We start from the raw sequence: 19,942 nt of genomic DNA, 5'->3' as shown, positions 1-19,942 counted from the left end.
CATTGTCATTCACAAAAATAATACATATCGATACATAAGCTTGTCTATAAACATACCATGCTCGCATCAATGGAAAAATACATTATTTTTGCACCTCAAACAGTGGAAAACATTCTAAACAAAGTTGAGTGCATGTTGTTTGATAGTCCTTGTGCTATGGAGGCGATTCCAATGCTTGGAGATTCGAATAATCCTTAAAAAAAATTGTCACTTTTGAAGTAATGTCACAGGAGATTATAGAAAATGGGTAGGACATTAGAAGACGCGATCTGTATGCAGATTGATTTCCATCATGTAACGTGGAAACGAGTAGAAAAGCATAAGAATAAGAGGGTTGAGGAGGCACGAAGCAACGTTTGAATTATTTTGAACTTTTGAAAAGAGGAAAACTGGGGCAGTGGGGTGGGGGGGGAGAATTGAGGGATAATTAAGAGGAGAGGTGGGGCAGCTTTTAAGACAAAAGTCATGATCATTAAAAATTTAATTTTATACACGCGCGCCTAGCTGGACCCCCCACCACCCCCACATGGCCGGGAGCCCACCTAATCACGTGGAGGTCCGCCGGGTCGTTCTGACCCGACAGAATAGAGCGCCCTCTCCCTCAAAGCGTTTACTCATTTTAACTTCTTTTTTTTTAATTTTATTTTTCTGTCTCGGGTCCTTTTTGAATCTGATCCAGATTCTTCGGATGGCTGTATCGTTTAACTTCTCATTTTTTTCCTTTTCTCTCTCCTTTTTTTTTTTTTTTTTTTTGTTTAAATATGGGCTGTTTGATTTAAAGAAGGGGGCTTTTTGGGTTCCACCGAAAAGTCTTGAATCAATTTTTCAAAACATTATTAATTACGACGATACATTTTGAAATGGTGCGATTTATCTAAAGTATCACAAAAGTGTCAACATTCGCCCCGTTTTGGGTGTGGTGTGGTGTTTGTGCCGTGATGTAATATGGTGAAGAGTGATGACTAGAACTTTTTTTCTTTTTTTCCATTTTCCATGTTTCATATTTCATTTTTCCAATAACATTTGACATTTTTTTTCACTTTTCTTTTTCTATGGTCAGTATTAAAAATGCCATGTGGAGATAGGGCAATTGTATCACCTTATCCAAGTGTATCCATGGCGAAAAATTTTGGTTGCACATACCGCATAAGTTAGAAGATTTAATTGTGCAAAGGAAATATGTTAGAGGACAAAAAAAATTACCATTACTAAGCTGAGCAGATCAATGTAAATGCACATTGCTGTTATTTTTTATTTTTTTTAATGACAAGCGAACTTATTGTAGAACAAGTAAATCTCCGAGGCCATGATATACGCCACTAGCCTATGGATCATACAAGGGGATAGCCAAAATACAGATGGATAGCCTTCGTGATTCCAGGGCTCAACAACAAAGCATCACAAATGTCCCATTTTTTCCGATTTTTTTTTTTTTTTTTTTTTTTTTATCAAATCAAAGTACATTGTACATCCGTTTACAAAATGAAAGAGATGTTACGGTATATCCATTGAATCGTCAATGAAACATGCTCACATACTAACGTCTAATTTCTCATATGAAAGGATCTTATACGTGAGTACAATTATTGGATGGTCGTTAATTAGAATATAGTAAACTATAGCCTAAATTTGCAAAAAACAATCATTATCATTTTTTTCACCTAATGTTGACACTATAGCTCTACCGTTGCAAATTCTTACCCTCAAAGTGAATGCAAGAAAAATGTTGAAAGAGTTATAAACCTATTGCATTTGTGTCAATTCCAAACCTTTTAATTGTGTCAATTTAGTTCTAAACTTTTTGATTTAGTGCCAATTCAATCATTTCGACTAAATTTTGGTCGGATATTGTTAATGTGGACGTTGAACAACTTACGTGATGGCGCGATGTTGACGTTGTTAATAATTTTTTCTAATATTTTTCTTTTTTTAGTTTTATCTCATTTCTTCCTCCTTTCACTGATGACTGACCATTGGCCACAAACAATGGCTAAGTGGGCAGGCGGGTTGGCCTCAACCCTCCACAAGGGTCAACCTCACTAGATATGGCCTAGGCGAGGCCAGCAGTCCCAATGAGGGTTGGCCTCGCTCAAGCCATATCTAGTGAACGAGCCCTTGCAAGGTTACTCGCCTAGGCCAAATCTAACGAGGTTGATCCTTGCCCAATTCAAGGCAACCTTGCCAGATTTGATGAGGGGAGCCTTCGCCAAGGCTGCCCTCACTCAAGTCAAATTTGACAAGGCCAACCCCTCTAAGTATGGTTGATAGCTGGTCACTATTAAGAAGAAGAAAATAGAGAAAAAAAAAAGGAAAAAGAAAAAATAAGACAAAAATAAGTGAAAATCAAATTAAAATATAATTAAAGATTGTCTACATTAGAGTCAACGGTACCACATAAGCCAACTAGTTTCACGTCAATAATATTTAGTTAAAATTAGTTGAAATAATTGAATTGACACTAAATCAAAATATTTAATATTAAATTGATATCATTAAAAAGTTCAGAATTTTTGTGTTACTTTATAGTGGTTTGACGGAAAGAAAAGAACCTATAGAGAGAGGTAGGAACTTACGGATTGTGTTTTGCCACGTTCCCTCAGGACACACGGCTACGAGTATGTGGCCCATGTGACGAGGACCTGGCTAACATCAAGCCCACTAGAAAATGTTAGGAGCAGTCTAGGTCCCGCCTTGTCCAAGGAGAGGTACCGAAGCTCAAGAACATTTCAATAGAAAGGGATAATTCGGGATCCTGCTAGTAATTTAGGGTTAACCCTTTACAAGTTGAGCATGAGCCATGTATAGGCGTTGCCGCACGAGCCCTTCCAAGTATACCCAGCAATAAATCTTTGAACCTAAGCCTTGTTATTGAAATTGTAAAAATATGATAAGTGATTATATCATTTTTCATGTGTAAATATCAACGGCAATATCATGACAGAAAATATGCGTCTACAACTAGAAATGAGTGGATGGGGGCGAGGTTCCTAGCTCCACTTACCCTCTCCAATTACAGCGGATTCTAAAAGAAAACGGTAGAGAAAATTATCATAGCCATTTCCTTATTTCTTGGATATATAATATCGCGATGTAATATGTGCATATATAAAATTTGAGACTATACAGTTAATTATCTTATGACATATGGCGAATTCTAATAACTATCTATTTTTTAGTATCATACTTTAGCATATGTTTGTTTTGTGGAAAATTTCAATGGAAAAGCATTTTATTCAATTTTAAACATTTAGATCGTTACTGACTAAAAAAACTTAGTAAAATGAGTTTAATGGAATATGTTTTTCTAATTAAGGAAAAACTTATGCTTAAATTTAAGAAAATGATTTCATCTTAATAAAGTCAGAAGTCATTTTTCAATATATATAACTAGTCATTAGCATTTAAATTAGAGATTTCGCACTTAGGGATGAGAATCCAAACACCCGTTCCTAGGTCCTTGGTAGTGAGCCGAGGTACACTAGGGCAGCCGAAATCCATCAAGTCCAAGCTTAGGACCTCGGTGCCCATGCCCAGTACCCCAATGCTTGGGCCAAAGTCCCCAACACTAAGCTTGGGTGCATAGAGGCCAGGCTTAGAACCCTAACATTCAAGTCTAGGTCCACAAGGTCAGCCTAGGTCCATCTAGGTTGAGCCCAAGACCCCAACGCCCATGCCTAGTTTCAAGTCCACAGAGTTTTGGCTTGGGTCTATTAAGACTAGGTTTAGAACCCTAGTGCTTTTGCCAAGGTCCATGGAGGCCAGGCTTGGGACCCAAGTGCCCTTGCCTTGGCACATGGGATTGGGTATGCCCATGCTTGGATCTTTGACACCTAAGCTTTGGTCTAACAAGGCTGGGCTCGGGATCCTTAAGGACCGTGCCCAGATTCCTAGTGCCTTGGCTACATTGAGGCCAACCTTGGGATTTACTGCTTGTGCCTAAGTCCATTTGTGCTAGGATCGGACCAAAGGTCCATCAATGCAAGGCTTCGAAATCTTGGTGCTTATGCTCAAATTCCTAACGCTTTAGATTGGGTCCATGGGTATCGAGCCTAGGTCCAAGGAGATTGGGGCCAAGTCCATTGAACCCGAGCTTGGAACACTCTTGGGGTAAAAAAAAAAAAAATTGACTCATTTCACTAGATTAGCTACAATCACACTGAAAGAATCGAAAACCATATAGTGGGGATAAGTATACTATTGGGGATAAGTATACTATTGGTGCCATAAGTTGTGTACATCGCTCACTTTGGTGCCAAAAGTTTCCGCTGGATCACTTAAGTGCCAAATTGGAGAAAGAACGATTACTTTGGTGCCAACGGCGATAAATTTTGACCAAAATGATTACGTGGCATTTATATATATATTTTTTTAAAAAGTTGCTTGACTTTTTTAAACGACGTCGTTTTCCATCATCTTCAAGAAACAACGTCGTTTTGCCCTTCTATGTGGACATCCTCGCAAAAAGGACGCCGTTTAGCTCGTATGTGGATTGAAATTAGGGTTAGGGTTTCTTCCTCGCCACTCGGCCACCGTTGTTCGCTCGCCAACGCTCGGCCACCAATGTAGATGCTCGACTAGGTGAGCGAGGAGAGAATGAGATTGTTGCTTAGGCAAGAAGTGGCAGAAAGAATAGGAGGCAAGGGTGGAGGAGGAGGAAGAAGAAGACGGGTCGAAGGTGCCGCTATTGGTGTGCCGCTGCCGCCGCCGCCGTTGGTGCCGTTGTTGGTGTTGCTACTGGTGCGCTACTGGTATTGCTGTTGGTGTCGTTCGCTGCTGGTGTCGTTCTTTAGGGAAGAAGACAACGTGCCTCCTCTCTCTCTCTCTCTCTCTCTCTTTCAATTTAGGGATTTAGGGTTTCGATTTGGGGGAAAGAAGCCAAACAACATCGTTTTTGTGATTTAGATGCTGATTGTGCTCTCCGGCGAGTCACGTCAGCCTAAAAAATTAATAAAAAAGTGTCATGTCGGATTTCTGGTCAATCTGATCGGAATTGGCACTAAAATGATCGTTTTTCAAATTTTTAGGTATTTAAGTGATCCGACGGAAACTTTTGGCACCAAAATGAGCATTGTACACAACTTTTGGCACTATTAATGTACTTATCCCTCATATATTGTTGGTTCAACGAGCTGAGCATGGGCAATTGGGTCTTGGGCTTGGCTTTTGTGACCTTAGGATCAATGCTTGTGCTCAGGTCTTTGGCACCTTAGCCCATGACCCTAGGGCCCATGCTCGACTCTTGGGTTGCCCCTATCACAATCACTAGTGCCTTGAATGGTGCATGTTTAAAAAAATCAAAATTTTCTTTTTAAATAGTGGAGAATAATTTATGCTTGTTTTCTGATTTTAGCTAAATACTAGAAAGTATTATTAGTTTTTAAAAAATAATTTCTAGAAATGCTAATTTTTTCGTAAAACACACAAAATCAAATATATGTAGACATATTTTCATGGAAAAATGTCACCATAAACCCTAAACTTTATCGAATGTAACAAATTTATCTCAAATAATTTTTTTTGTGACATAAAAAATTCCAAACTTTATCAATCGTGACATATTTACCATAAACTTTTTTTGTGACACAAAATACCTAAAAATTATACTTGCATAACACAACCCCAAATGATAGGACATTTTAGTACTTTTTTTTTCTCCTCTCTTCCCTCTGCCATGGCGGAGGGAAGAGAGGAGAAGAAAAAAGAAAAAAGAAAGAAATTTAAAAATAGAAAGATAAAAATGCCCTTTAACTATAGAGTTAGGATTAATGCATCACAATTGGTAAAATTTGGGGTTTCTTATATTACAGAAAAAAGCTTAAGTTAAATTTAGGGTGAATACCCTAAAAACCCAAAATTGGTACATTTATGACAAATTTATCAAAAATTATTTTTTTGATCATGAAAAATTCTAAACCGGTACAATTGTGACAAATTTACTCTAATTAATTATAAAAACTCAAACTAGTATATTTATGACAAATTTACCCCAAATTAATTTATTTGACCACAAAAAACAAATATAATCTCCGCTAAATTGGATTAATACAACAAAAAAATTACAAAAATTCTAAACTGTGACAAACGGAGCACAAATTTTAAATTAGTGTACTAGTTAACTGTCACATGTCAACATTAAAATTTAATGAAAACTAGCAGATAGTAAATTTGTCAAAAACATACTAGTTTGGGGTTTTTGATAGTCAAAAAAAATAGTTTAGGGTAAAATTATCATAAATGTACCAGTTTGGGATTTTTCAGGGCATTAATCTTTAAATTTTTAAATTTGGGGTTTTTCAAGGTTTTAATCTTTAAATAAAGTTTATGATTTTTGATGACCTTTCCTCTATTTAGAGAGAGAAAAAGAAGAAGAAGGAACATAGGGGGTGGTGGTGACTCACGTGCCTCCCAGGCTTTACTCCGCCGCGCTGTTGACATACGAGCTTTCCTAGGTTATCAAAAAAGAAAAGAAAAAAAAAGGGAAAATCCAGGAAAATTTACCTTCTCTCTCGTCCCGTCCCAAGTCCTGGGTCCTCCTCGGCACCTCTCGAGCCTCTCTCGCCCCCCCGCCACCGTCGCTCACCCTCGCCATCTGGAACTCAAGGTGCGTCTCTCTCTCTCTCTCTCTCTCTCTCCCTCTGCCTCTCTCCCTCCTCGGAAATCCCGAGCTGTGCGTGAATTGCTGAGTCCCGATGGTCGAATGGGGAGGCGGTTTAGGTGAAATCTTTCAGCCCATCTGGTCGTTAGCCTCTTAGGTTTCGGTCCGAGTCCTCGATTCCAACCTCATTTCAGAAGACGGCAAGCTTCTGGGTTCCAATCTCAGTTGAACTGAAGCGGCTCTCTCGTCTCAAGCGCTTCCCTCTTTTTTCCCTCCTTCGATACGTGCTGATCTTGGGTTTTATTTCCATACGCTTGTTCCTGGAACACGACGTGATTGCAAGGCCAGCTCTTTCTCCCGCATTTGCTTAGCTGATTGTAGTAGCAGCCTCAATGCCTTGTCTTGAACGGCAGGAATGGGACCTCACTGCCGCTCAGACACACCTCGCATCTCAAAAATCAGTCTTTTCTTCTCTTTTTGAGAGCCCCCAGTTGTACGGATTTTCGTTTTCTTTTCTCTTGCTATGCTCCCTACACTGATCTGCAAAAGCAGCGTTGCCGTTAATGCTAGAATTCGAGTCTCCGGTTCTACTGCTGGACCAAGACACGCCGGGAAATAGGAGCCCAACTCGAATTCTAGTATTATCCGGCTCAACTTAGGATGCCGGTAACCCACGCCGACAAGTTTCCGTCCAATTACGACTTTTTCTCCGACTTTGTATGTGATGCCCAAATTCTTCTTTTCGTTTCTCGTTAATTAGATTAAGGGCGTGCATGGAAACGCTCCAAAGAAGTGTTTTCGGAACACTTCTGTACGGATTTTGTTCCCGAGAATAAAATAAGAACAAAAAAAGAAACAACAAATTGTTGTTTTAGCATTCCAAAACAAAATGAAAGAAACGTTTCTCTTCTCTCTCTTCTTCTTCTCTTCTTCTTTCTTCTTCTTTTTTTCTTCTTTTTTCTTTCGCACGGCCGTCGACCTCGGTCATGGCCATGGCCGAGAGGGTCGGCGACCTTGCCGAGCCTCGCCCCCGAGGGTCGGCGGCCGAGCCGACCTTGGCCGAGCCTCGCGTTGGTCGGGCGAGTTCGGCCGCCCGATCCCGGCGAGGCTCGGCCTTGCCCAAATTTTGCGAGGCTCCCGCCTCGCTCGAGGGGAGATCTTCGGCTAGGGTTTCGGCGAGGGGCTCCTGGAGGACGGTGCGATGGCGGCGTGGCACTAGAGGCTTTGGGATCGAGACGGCGTCAAGCTGCGGCTTTGGGGGCGGCGTCGAGTCAGGGCTTCGGCGCAGTGCTCGGCCGATGGCGGGCGGCGAGGCTCGGCCTCGCCGCGCCGGCGACGCCGCCTCGCCTTGCCTTGCGGGCGAGCTCGGGCTCGCCTGCATCCGGCGAGGCCGAGCCACGCCCAACCACGGCGAGGCTCGGCCTCGCCGGGGCCGTGAGCCTCGCCGTGGCCGGGCGAGGCTGCCGGCCTGCCGCGGCGACCGCCGAAAAAAAAGAAAGAAATAAAAAAGAAAGGAAAAATGGAAAATAAAATAAAAATATTAAAAAATTTAGAAAAACAAAAAAATAATAAAATTTACCAAACGTGTTTCTACTCATTTTTTATTTTTAATAACCGTTACCAAACGCGTTATTCTGTTTCAAAAACCGTTCCTAGAACAAACACTTTTTTTGTTTCTTCCCCTAACAAAAAAAGAAATTAAACGTTACCATTCGCACTCTAAGATATCAAGATTGTTTTTTAGGTTAAAAAAATAATAGTAATAATATATATATAATATATATAGAGAGAGAGATGAGTATGTTTTCTGGTTGTGACGTTCCTTTTCTCCAACCATTTTAGTTAAAAAAAAGAAAAAAAAAAGGGAGAAATAAAATAAAGAGAAACATTTTGCCCACCACTTTCTTCCTCAATTTCTTTTCCTGCCCCCGAAATCCGAACCGAACCCTGCCCTGGTAGCCCCGCGCCTCCGTCCAGCAGCGGAATCGTCGCTGCCCTGTCCCGTTCGGAGCTCCCGCCGGCGGCCGCGAAGCCCCAACTCGCCTGACGCTTCCTCCCTCTTCTGCCGGTGAAAGATCCAGGCAAGTGGAGCTGTGATTAGCGTCTTGGGTTGCACGGGTTGGCTTTATTTTGCTGTGCATGTGAATGATTGGGGTGGATTTCGGGGCTGGGTGCAAAAATCAGAGAACCACAGCTCGGTTGGGAGCTGGATTGTGAGCGAATCGAAGTTTTATCCTTCTGCACTAACTGAAATACGTTTGCGTGTCGATATGGTTGGTATTCTGGCTGTTTTGGTTGTGTTGTTGATGAAGTCGCGGCGAAGTGGGGGGGTCACGACTTGGATGCGAGCGAGAGGGAGGCCGTGCGAGAGAGAGAGAGAGAGCGTGAGAGAGCCTGTGAGAGAGGCGCGGATTGAGCGAGTTAAGGACGATTCTTGATCTGATGATTCTGTTTTGGGCTCATTCGGGCTAGTCGCGGGGTTGAATGGGTACTCGGAGACTTGCGTGTTGACTTAGGAAGGTTGAGAGTTCAAAGGTGGCTTTGAATGGATTTTTCGAGTTGTTGGTGATGCATCGCTAGTGGTCAATGCTCGATTAGGTGCTATACATGTGTGGTCGAGGCTTAAATGAGGGTTCGTGAGAGGACTAAATAGCTAGGAATAGCTGAGTGCAAATGTTAGAGTCCATAGTTGATCTGTCCGAGAAGAAAAGCCACTTGAGGATGCTGGTTTGCCGATTTTCCATCATCAAATGCTTTGAGAATTGGATGGACTTACCTTCTGGAGAGTTGTGCAATGCATCCTGACCTACGACATATATTTAATTGAGATTTTTTGAAGTTAAATTGATCCACCCAAGGACTTGATTTTATATCATTTGTGAGCTGTCCAGAATTGTAGAACCCCGACCTCAGTGTGCTTTCAAGTTTTTGTAAAATTCTTGAGTTAGAATATGGACTTACTTCCTTCATGAAAGTATGGAAAGTAGTAGGAGACATGTAGGTGTAGAACATATCAAAATTTCAACGCATTTTACTGAGTTTTGAACTTCGAAATGGACTAAACCTCCTGGTTGTTGATTATGTTTGGTGAAAGGAATTTTGAGCTGTATGAACCACACTGCTGCTCTCTTTACATACAGAATTGGACTTGGTTTTCCGCATGAAAAGTGTTACTTTAGGGCCTTGCTATCACATGTTAAAATTTGAGAATTTTCTGTGATGGTTTACTATGGTTTTGGCTCTAAACACCAAGACTACTCGCTTTCGTCTAGTTCTGTCCATGTTGGTAGTTTCTGAGTTTTCTGTAGGCAAATGTTGGACTCTCACTACGTTGCCTCTAACGAGAGTTCTTATATACCTTGAAGTATCTAATAATGTATGTTTAGACCTATTTGTGATTGTTAGCATACTAGAATTGTTGGTGCTGCAACAAGGCGGAACTACGAATGTGTGTAGTTGGCTAAAGAGCCAATGTGAGACCCAGGTGTCGGGATGCTTGGAGAGGGATGAAAAGAAGTAATGGTATTCTCTCTAGAGGACTCGGGATGCTTGGAGAGGGATGAAAAGAAGTAATGGTATTCTCTCTAGAGGACTCGGGATGCTTGGAGAGAGATGAAAAGAAGTAATGGTATTCTCTCTAGAGGACTGAGAAGGGTTGAATAACTTCTTAGGGGACCTTGTGATGCCAGGTTGGGTGCGAAGGGTACAGGGTGGAGTGTCGTCTTCCCCTGGGTGATTGTTGCAGCTAGACTGCAAATTGGTAGTTTATTTACCTATTTGTCTTGTTATCAGCCAATTCCAAGTTAGGACTAATATAAAAACTCATGTGTTTATTGTGTCTTTTCTTCATATTAGAAGGTGACTGAGGAACGCTCGACGTGTGGGAGAGTTTTGTTTTTTTTTGTTATTTTGACAATATGTACATACTCGATAGGAGGCGGGATATTTAGTGTTTGTGACTCCTAGTGTTTTTTTGTAGAAATCTCCCTCCTTAACCTCATCTTCCGATGTGCACGGAAATAAAAAATATAGTCGAGTGCAGTTCAGTTTCTTATGACTCAACTTAGAATGAAATTTATTTTATGATCTGAAATTAATATCTCCCCTAAATTATAAAGCAAGTCATGTAACTTGGTTTGAGATCCAGGGCACCACATTGTCTTTTGAATTGAATAATTTCGATGATAAATCCTCACAGCACATCTCAAAATCTCCATCAATTATGCGTTAGATGATTGGTGTTTTGTGATATATGCATTTTCACTCTGTATCATGTGTTTTGTCTCTTGTTATAGTGAATTGTCTGAGTCCAAAATCATCCACCTATACGTGATTAGTTATTGTTGATGTCTCATCTCATCATTACCGGACTACCCAGCATACTCATCTGGCAAGGGAATTGAAGCTGGGGGTTTAGGGGGATGGGAGCTAAAATGAATGCAAATCAATGACTTCCTTGTTTTCTCATAATGACAATCTCCACTATCAACGAAGTGTCGTAAAATTGAGATGTGCAGTGCAGTTTTGACAGAGAAAGGAGAGAAGAATGGAGCCAGAGGTATTAGAAGCAGAACTTGTGTTGCCAGCCTATTTCAGCTTCAAGAAGATTCAAATTTACGAGAAGTATCCAAAGGGCCAGTCCAGTGCCAAGCGTTTCAAGCATCTCAAGCAGATCATTCAAGCTGAAAATTTCCAGAATTACCCTCCCGATGAACCTAATTGTAAGTTTTTACTTCTTGGAACGAGCAAGCAGGCAGGAAAGATAAATTTTTCATTGTGTCAGGGATTTTTCTGTTATCCCCCTCATTGATAATGGTAATAGCTTATGTTGGTTGATACCCAGCCTGGTGCATTGTGGTTTCCTCTCAGCACACTTGCCATAATATTGGCACATATCATGTTTCAAATCAAGTAGCTCGTATTAGTTTCTTCAAGGGAGCTATTTTATGATTGCTTCATATTATGTAATCTTTACTTCTGTCAGAAAAAAATCAATATTGAGATTTTGGAAGCTTTAGAGACTTTGGTGACTTAGCTGGTTTTGCTAAAATTTCTTACGGGGCAATTAGTGGAACTGCTCAAGAATTGGGATCATCTTGACTATGGGATTTGATTCTTGAAATGTGAACTGCTGCTTCTGTTTTTGTTTTAAAGATGGCAAATTATATTATAGACAGAAGGGGTTGTATGCTTGCATTCTTTGAAACTTTGCATGAAAACTGAAAAGTATCAATTGAGATCAATTGCCAAGATGTCACTGATGGAGGGGCTTTCAATAGGAAGCATTTCATCCTCACGGCCTCTGGTGCACTTTGCTGTAAAAGTCTAATGATTGCTGTCGCTTCGTGCACACATGTATCTAGGCTTTATAAGTTGCAATAGAAACTTGAACAGAGATGGTGCAATAATTGTGGTTGTGCAAAGATGTACTTAACAACATAATAGCTTCTCTAGGCTCTACTTGCCACTTTACATTTGAAAGGCCTGATTTTAATTAAGATTGTGTCCTATTTTACAGATGTTAACATTGAATCACCACCTTCAATGCATCCAAGCAAGAGGATATGTGATATAACAGGATATGAGGTATGTAACTCTTATTGTCAAGATGCCGAATTTTTTTAGTTGATAAAACATCGGATAGTATCGGGTTATATATTATTGGATTTTAATATCTTTTACGAAATATGCATTCTTCTGACTACATCATGAGAAGGAAGAAGTTCAAGCTTCTTGAAGTACTTTATGTTTCTGCATTTGCCATCGTTAAGCATCTGATAAGTGAAATTTTTTTCATTGAGACCTCACTGTTGCTCCAATTATCACTTGGTAGTTTCTTGCCTGAAACTCGATTTCATATTTTTCATAAATCGTATGAAGCAAAGAAGAAAATCAGACTAGAATGCAAAGCTCAATGATCGAACTTTAATTCCAAGTTTCCTACCTGGTGGCCAATTGGCGTTTAATCATTTCTGTATGAGTCACCTAAACTGCTGCTTTGGCATGCTCTTTTATATGAAATTAACTTTTCGTTCCTTTGGATCTAATAATTCTGTCTCCTATGCAATTACTTGAATTGGAATTTGGAGGAACACTTCTTTTCCTCGTTTCGCCCTTTGTTGATGGTTGCTTGTGGTTTTATTTCTGCATATACTATCACAAACTTTATGAATTCTGATTTTAAAGTCAATACCTATGTTCCAGTCCTTCATTGAGGTGAATGGTCCTTTCGCAGATATTTCCTCATTTACAAAGTGAACATCTTATCAAGCAGACTGCATGATAAATTTTTGAATGTGTTTGCCAATGCAGGCACCATACCACGATCCGAGGACAAAGCTTCGTTATGCAAACGCTGGTGTCTTTAAGGTCATTAGGTCACTTTCCAATGATTACGTTCAGAGGTATTTGGCCCTAAGAAATGCTGCAATTGTTTTGAGGTGAATTCACCATATGGAAGGAAGAGGGGATCTCTCTCTCTCTCTCTCTCTCATCAAAGGAAACATTGAAAGGGCCACCCACCCGACACAAAGAAAGTTCATAGTCACTCATTTTGCAAGCATCTGATGCCGGCATTCATTACTTGTCCCACCTATTCAAGTAAACTTCTAGTTGAAACTTCATTTGCGTATCTCGTCTAGGTTTCTTCTTTCAACAAAGCGATAGGATTGCCAGGCGATTGCTGGTTGGTCCATTTTAATGCCATGCCAAGCAAAAACAAAACTCAAGTCGGCCCGATCAGATGTACCGCAATCTGACGTCGATGATCTTGCCAAGCAGATCTTAACCAAAAAGTTTAAGAGTAGTGGGTATTCGATGCGAACGTCTTTTGCAGGACCAGTTGGCATTGTTCTCACTCGGTTCATTTGTGTATGTAGCTCATGCAACTTGGGCTTCAATGAGATTCTGAAACGCTTAGGTTAGAATAAATGAGACGAGATATAAACATTAATAGAAATTATCAAAGGAAAAGAAAAATTAGAAGAGGTGTGGCTGCTCAAATTATTTGTTCTTGTTCCTAGCGCTTCATAGATTGGAACATGGAATGCGGAATTGTAGGACTCAGACATTTGAGTTCAAAAACACGCGAGTGATTTATCGATCTTTCGTAGAATTTTTTAAAAGCTGGGATTGAAAATTATCTTTACAAAGTACATCATGTAACTCTGATACTCTAATTTTTCTTTTGGGTTTGTTTGTTCGCTAAAATAAAAGGACAAAAATATGAGGAAAAGCCTAGATTGGTGGGGCAGTCGTGGCTTAATCAATCCATGGAGGCTACTTTCATCACGGGATGGGCGGCTCTTGTCAGAAAAAACATCGGAATTGGTTCGAGGAAATTCGTAAAGTTACCTTTTTTTTGCGTGAGAGAAACGTGGTAAATGATTGCCCTGTCCTTGTTCGACCACGTTGAGAGATTCTCGCCCTCCTCGGTTTCCCTGCTTTCTGCCGCAATGAGACTATGAGATAAGGACGGGAAAAGAAAAAACCTAATCAGTAACATAATGTCTCCTAAATTTACTTTGAAAAAAAGTATTGTTGAATTTTTCGAGACATGTGAAGCGACTTGTTCATATGCATCAAATAAAAACTTCACCTCTAAAGTGAAGAAGGAGATATTCAAAGTCACATCGAATAATGTATGTCACGATTCAAATACATGATGAGAAGTTTTGTCGTTTTTGTTGACCATGAAGAGTAATAACGTGGATTAAAAATAGTCAATTTGAAGAAGTATAAATAGTTTAACATATATGATTTTGTCAAAGATTCCAAGCTATTTGACTACTTCATTTGCTAAAAAGCATACTATCGATCAATCCACTTCAAAAAGAGGATCTTTCCCAAATTAGTCATTGCATAGTGGAGATTTAGAACCGTATAAGCCTCAATTTTGACGAAATCAGAACTTGGAAGTAGACTTAAAATTTCCTAAAACCAATCGGTTTCAATTCTACTCGGGAAATGGTCCAATTTCCCTTTTTTGAGTTTTCAGTTAAAAGATTATATTTGACTAAATCTTTACTTGGGAAATGGTCTAATTTCCCCCTTTTTTTTTTTTATAAAGGTAATAAATAAATAGAGGAACAGAACTTGGAAGTAGACTTAAAATTTCCTAAAACCAATCGGTTTCAATTCTACTCGAGAAATGGTCCAATTTCCCTTTTTTGAGTTTTCAGTTAAAATATTATATTTGACTAAATCTTTACTTGGGAAATGGTCTAATTTCCCTTTTTGTTTTTGATAAAGATAATAAATAAATAAAGGAATTGCCAAATGTACAAAAGATGGTTTTTTTTCCTTAAAAGCTTAATCACGGCGCATGCCTTCCTACTAGTAAATCTATCTCGCATGGATTAAAATCAAAATGCTTTTAGAAAAAGCAAGTTTTTGATATGCACCATAACTCATCTTGCACATATATATATATATTAGATTTCACATTACTGCATGGGGATAAAAAACAAAACTTTTTAAAGCATTTGGTCGTGAATGCGCGCAAGAATCCAGTAAAACTGGTTAAAGGGGAGACAACGATTGCCTTTTAAAACTGTCTTTTATGACCATAAACAAGTTCTTTTTAAGTTTCCGAGGATTAGGTGGAAAGAGACAAAAAAGAGAGGGAGAGTCAATGTAACGCGTAAGATGCCAATACTCCTACGATCGGAAAGCGTCCTGGCTTTTCTCGCCTCGTCGTATCTCAGAATTTCTACTTTACACGGAAAATTGTGTGCCTCTTCCGGCTCTTTAATCGGATGATATTGGGTTGGTGTCAAGAAAAGCTGACCGTCCTTTGGGTTTCGCACCGGACCAGAAACTTTGGAGGGCGATACTACTTCCGAGATTTAATCCCATTTCTTTTGGGAAATCGCAAGGCCGCCTGTGTCTCTTGATTCGTGGAGCTGCGGGAACGCGGAGGGCGAAAGATGGGTTCTTTTGGCAAGCTTGCGAAGAGGGCTGTGGAGACTGAGATGCCCGTGATGGTTAAGGTACTTCGATTGGAACTTTTGCTCCTGTTCTTGTGTCAATTTGGTTTTGACTAGCGAAGCGCACATGGGTTTTCTCAATTGCGTCCATTCGTGTGAAATATCGTGCCAAGTCGGTTTCTTTTGCAGATACAAGAGGTGATTCGAGGAGCGAAAAATGCCATGTCTCTAGCGCAGGTTTGCTTCCACTTGGTTCTTCTTGTGTAGTGGGGCGCTGTGCTCTTTGTTTTTGTGTGGTGGTTGATGATTGTGTTGGTGTTGAGAACTGAGAATGCGTTGTGATCTGTTTTAGTTGTTCAAGAATAAAATGGCCCAACTTTTTTGGGAAATGGGGTTAGTGTCTTCCCCTTGCTTTAGTGGGGGGTGGTTCTGGTTTGGTGAAAGGCGTCTTAGGTTTCTCGAAAAGGGCCAAGCGGAAAATCCTGTGGGAAATGCATTTGTAGAAGTGCCTGGAGTATACAAAGGTTTTCTTGCTCGACGATTTTGAGAAACTTAAACAAAAAATATCTACCTTCTATGCATTGATTTTCGTTCACTCTGTTTGTTGAATTGAGTAAAATTTCGAGGACTAGACTCCTGGCGAGAATTTGGTGTCTGGTCCATATTGCACCCTTGGTTTTACATGTGATCGACTCTACTAGTCAATGCATGCGGGAGGCATAGACGAGCGTTCTGGGGCTCTTAGTCCGCCTAAATTTCTGAATGTGTTTTATTCATGATCCCTTATATGATAGTGGGGGAATCTCTTCTCTTATAAATAACATTAGTGTTTGTTTTTGTGCTCATTCTTCAAAGCACACTAATAGAAATGTTGATTAAGCTCTCATTTCAATTAGATACCGACAGAAACAAAAATGATTTCTATGGACTTGAAGCATCAAACTGCGTGTTCCCTGCTTAATAAGGCATTTTCCTCATGTCATGTGAAGAATCTATTGACTCTGGTTTATCCTTTTGCCTGCCATTGACAATTGTATCTTAATCTATCTAATTATCAGAACATGTTTACTTGAAATCTCCATTCCTCGTGTAGCTGTGGAAGGGCTTTTAAGTGGAGTTTCTCTCTATATGTTGTGGCTCATAAGGTTTTATGTCCTATGAAATGGTAGCTGTTAGAAACTTTGTGTTGTTTCTTGTGTTGTGCTCAGGGAGTGGTCTATTGGCAACCACCCAAGCATGCACTGGACAAGGTAAAAGAGCTTGTTTGGGAGCCCTCTATTAGCCGTTATGGTGCCGATGAAGGTATTCCAGAACTCAGAGCGGCCTTGGTAAAGAAGGTACACGTTTTAAGGCATATTGCATTGACCTCTTCTTTATTATTCAGGTTAGAAGATTCCAGGACTTGGAAATTTAAAGACGAGTTTGCTTATAATGGCAACCTTTGAATTGCTTTTTTTTTTTGCTTTGCAGTTGGAGCGGGAAAATAAATTATACAAATCTTCAGTGGTGGTGACTTCAGGAGCAAATCAGGTTTCTGGAAGTTCATTTCTCTTTCCTAAGATAGTATTTTCCTTCAAGTGAATAGCGAACGACTCTGGTGTATTAAGCTCTTATGAAATGATTCTGACCAACATATTATATGTTCATTTCTCTTCTGCCAGGCGTTTGTGGATCTCGTTCTCACATTATGTGACGCTGGTGACACTGTCGTCATGTTTGCACCATATTACTTTAATGCGTACATGTCCTTCCAGATGACAGGGGTCACTGATATACTGGTTGGTCCTGGCGATCCTATGACTCTTTATCCTGATGCAGGTCAGATTTTTGTGAAAAAATTCTGAAAATTTGTTATCCTTTGAATAATAGGTGTTTAGGGCCTGTTTTATATGTTGTGAATTTTTTTTGGTGTTTTGGGATAAAAAAGTCAAGTGCATGTACCTATGTTTAGTCTAAGCAAAAAGTAAAATGTAAAAATCCATCTAGACATGCCCTAGACTGTTGATGATCATTTGTTAGTATTTTGGCATTCCATTAGCGTCCCCACCAGTTTGTTCATCGACATGATTGTCCTCTTAGTGAAGAAAGTAGAAGTGCAATTTTAATTTGTACTTGTATATTACTGTTTATTACAGGGGATTCCTGAGTGATTCTGGAATTCATCCTAGAGACTGCTTTTGTGATAAGTACGATTGAAGAATCTGTATTCCCATGTATCTCTGTGAAGTGCTGGTTGACAATCTTGTTTCTAAAATTTCTTTTAGTGGCCACGTTGAGCTGTTAGATGTAACTATATGCAAATATTATAAGCTTCTGAAATTGTATGTTTCTTAAGGGTCACCATCATTATGTGAAAGAAGTTGCTTGAGTCTCTCAAGGATGTATGCTTCCTACTTTCAATATAATGTTAAAGATGTTAGCAATCCATTTGCATATGGTCAATAGGTAACTTCGAGGGTTTCTTCAATTCACTGGATGTTGCTGATTTGAATGACTGTTGGACATCTCTGCCACTTGTTTGTCTTAGCAATTTACTATAACTGCAGATTGGTTAGAGAAAACTCTATCCGAAACCAAACCTGTCCCAAAGCTTGTTACAGTTGTAAATCCTGGAAATCCTTCTGGCACGTACATCCCTGAGTCTCTTCTTAAGGTCTCTCTCTCTCTCTCTCTCTCTCTCTCTCTCTGAAATGCCTATTAGTTGCTACCAGGACACAAAATCTATATGTTTTCATACTAATTTTTTGGGAGAACTCTAATGCATTATCTTGGCAGAGGTTAAGACTAGAGATAATCAACTTCCACTTCAATTATTTAACTTTGCCTTTTCTTTTTCCTAGTAGAGGATATCAGATCTTTGTGAACAGGCTGGTGCATGGCTTGTCGTCGATAATACATATGAGTAAGTCCTTGTTATTTTAAATGCTTGTCTTTTCTTTATCAACCTGAGCTTCTCAATGTGATGATTTTCTCTACCTAGTGGTTCACTTTAAGGTGATTTACAGCATCGAAAGCTTTTATTTATTGATATTGCTACGTTAGTCTCTGTCTGTGCAAATTTTTACAAGCTCTTCTTTGTCCTAGAGTAGTGGCATGTTACACGCTTATGCTAGGAGTCAAGTCATGCCATTTTTGGTCTCTGTCTGCATAACTGAAATCTGGCTATACATAAAATTCTGCAATCCGATCTGTTAGCCAAAAATGCTTTATGTACTAATTTTGCAAGTGGATTCCTTTCATGCTGCATGTATGAGAAAGTGATCATTTTAATTTTGCAGGTACTTTATGTATGATGGTCTTAAGCACACCTGCATTGAAGGAAATCATATTGTCAACATCTTTTCTTTTTCCAAAGCCTATGGAATGATGGGATGGCGAGTTGGATATGTAAGTTCCTTTGTTGCGTGAGAATTGAATGAGTTATTTATGAACATTAAGCCCTTTCTCTTTTCCATTTCATGGGGAACAGTTTGTCGAATTGGCTTGCCAATAAATTTAAGCATATTGATCAGCGAGTCATTATGTTAATCTTCACCCTGGATCACCTTAGTACATCTTCCTGGATTAAATGAAAACATAAATGACAGGCACTTTGAATGCTCTCAATTAATAGGAGAAAGATGAGTTCGAGTTTATACTATTTAACTTGGAACACACACGTGGATCCACTCTTTCCTTTTTGTTGGATAAGTTAGACATTATTGAACGGTTTGTCATTCTTAAAGACTAATTTGGCAAGTGCAATTCACAGATCGCATATCCTTCAGAAGTTGAAGGTTTCGCAGACCAACTCCTCAAAGTTCAGGACAATATCCCCATATGCGCTTCAATCATCTCTCAACATCTAGCCCTGTACTCCTTAGAAGCAGGACCTGAGTGGGTCACTGAGCGCGTGAAGACTCTCATCAAGAACAGGGAGATCGTTGTAGAAGCTCTCTCTCCTCTTGGGGAAGGCGCGGTTAAAGGTGGAGAGGGCGCCATTTATTTGTGGGCGAAGCTGCCTGATCAGTTTGTCCAGGACTTTGATGTCGTTCGCTGGCTTGCTCATAAGCATGAGGTCGTGACTATTCCTGGGAGTGCGTGCGGGTGTCCGGGGAATCTCAGAATATCGTTCGGAGGGTTGGTGGAGAGCGACTGCAGAGCTGCTGCAGAGAGGCTGAAGAGGGGATTAGAGGAATTGGTGAGGGATGGAATGGTACAGTGAGTGGTTCGTGTAGCCTTCGATTCGAACAATTGGAACAATTGGAACATTGGGGTCTGTTATCCAATTTGTGCCTCATTTGTGGCTGGTACATCAAAATAAGCAGTGGTTTTATAGTTCTTGTAAATCTTTATGGCAAAATGGTGCTTCGCATACAGGCTTGTACTGTCAGACAGGTTTGATACTACATACAGGCAGAAATGTTTCTTCATTCAAGAA

The 19,942-nt window shown here is 40.0% G+C and overlaps 2 protein-coding genes across 5 annotated transcripts; both read left to right on the top strand.

Annotated features, from left to right (window-relative positions):
* Positions 1 to 6,461: 6,461 nt before the first annotated feature.
* On the top strand, positions 6,462 to 13,226 carry LOC104449490 (chromatin-remodeling complex subunit ies6). Of its 4 annotated transcripts, none has more exons than XM_010063664.3 (4): positions 6,462 to 6,601; positions 11,118 to 11,316; positions 12,114 to 12,181; positions 12,908 to 13,226. In XM_010063664.3, exons 2-4 carry the CDS (start codon positions 11,142 to 11,144, stop codon positions 13,037 to 13,039), a joined length of 375 nt encoding a protein of 124 aa, XP_010061966.2. In that variant the 5' UTR covers positions 6,462 to 6,601; positions 11,118 to 11,141; the 3' UTR covers positions 13,040 to 13,226. The 4 variants fall into 4 exon arrangements, with proteins under 4 accessions (XP_010061966.2, XP_039172112.1, XP_010061965.2 ...); XM_039316178.1 differs by having other exon boundaries at positions 6,469 to 6,601; positions 11,113 to 11,316; XM_010063663.3 differs by lacking the exon at positions 6,462 to 6,601 and adding an exon at positions 8,469 to 8,676 and having other exon boundaries at positions 11,113 to 11,316.
* A 1,970-nt stretch (positions 13,227 to 15,196) lies between these two features.
* On the top strand, positions 15,197 to 19,942 carry LOC104449489 (aromatic aminotransferase ISS1). The gene is made up of 9 exons (XM_010063661.3): positions 15,197 to 15,585; positions 15,712 to 15,759; positions 16,731 to 16,859; positions 16,993 to 17,052; positions 17,184 to 17,340; positions 18,069 to 18,175; positions 18,366 to 18,424; positions 18,801 to 18,909; positions 19,274 to 19,942. The coding sequence occupies exons 1-9, from the start codon at positions 15,523 to 15,525 to the stop codon at positions 19,724 to 19,726; spliced, it is 1,185 nt and encodes a 394-aa protein (XP_010061963.1). The 5' UTR covers positions 15,197 to 15,522; the 3' UTR covers positions 19,727 to 19,942.

Source organism: Eucalyptus grandis, chromosome 6 (genome assembly GCF_016545825.1).
Source record: "Eucalyptus grandis isolate ANBG69807.140 chromosome 6, ASM1654582v1, whole genome shotgun sequence".
Classification (NCBI taxonomy): Eukaryota; Viridiplantae; Streptophyta; class Magnoliopsida; order Myrtales; family Myrtaceae; genus Eucalyptus; species Eucalyptus grandis.
Note: the sequence above shows the minus strand (reverse complement) of the source record. Positions and strands in the feature narration are given on the sequence as shown.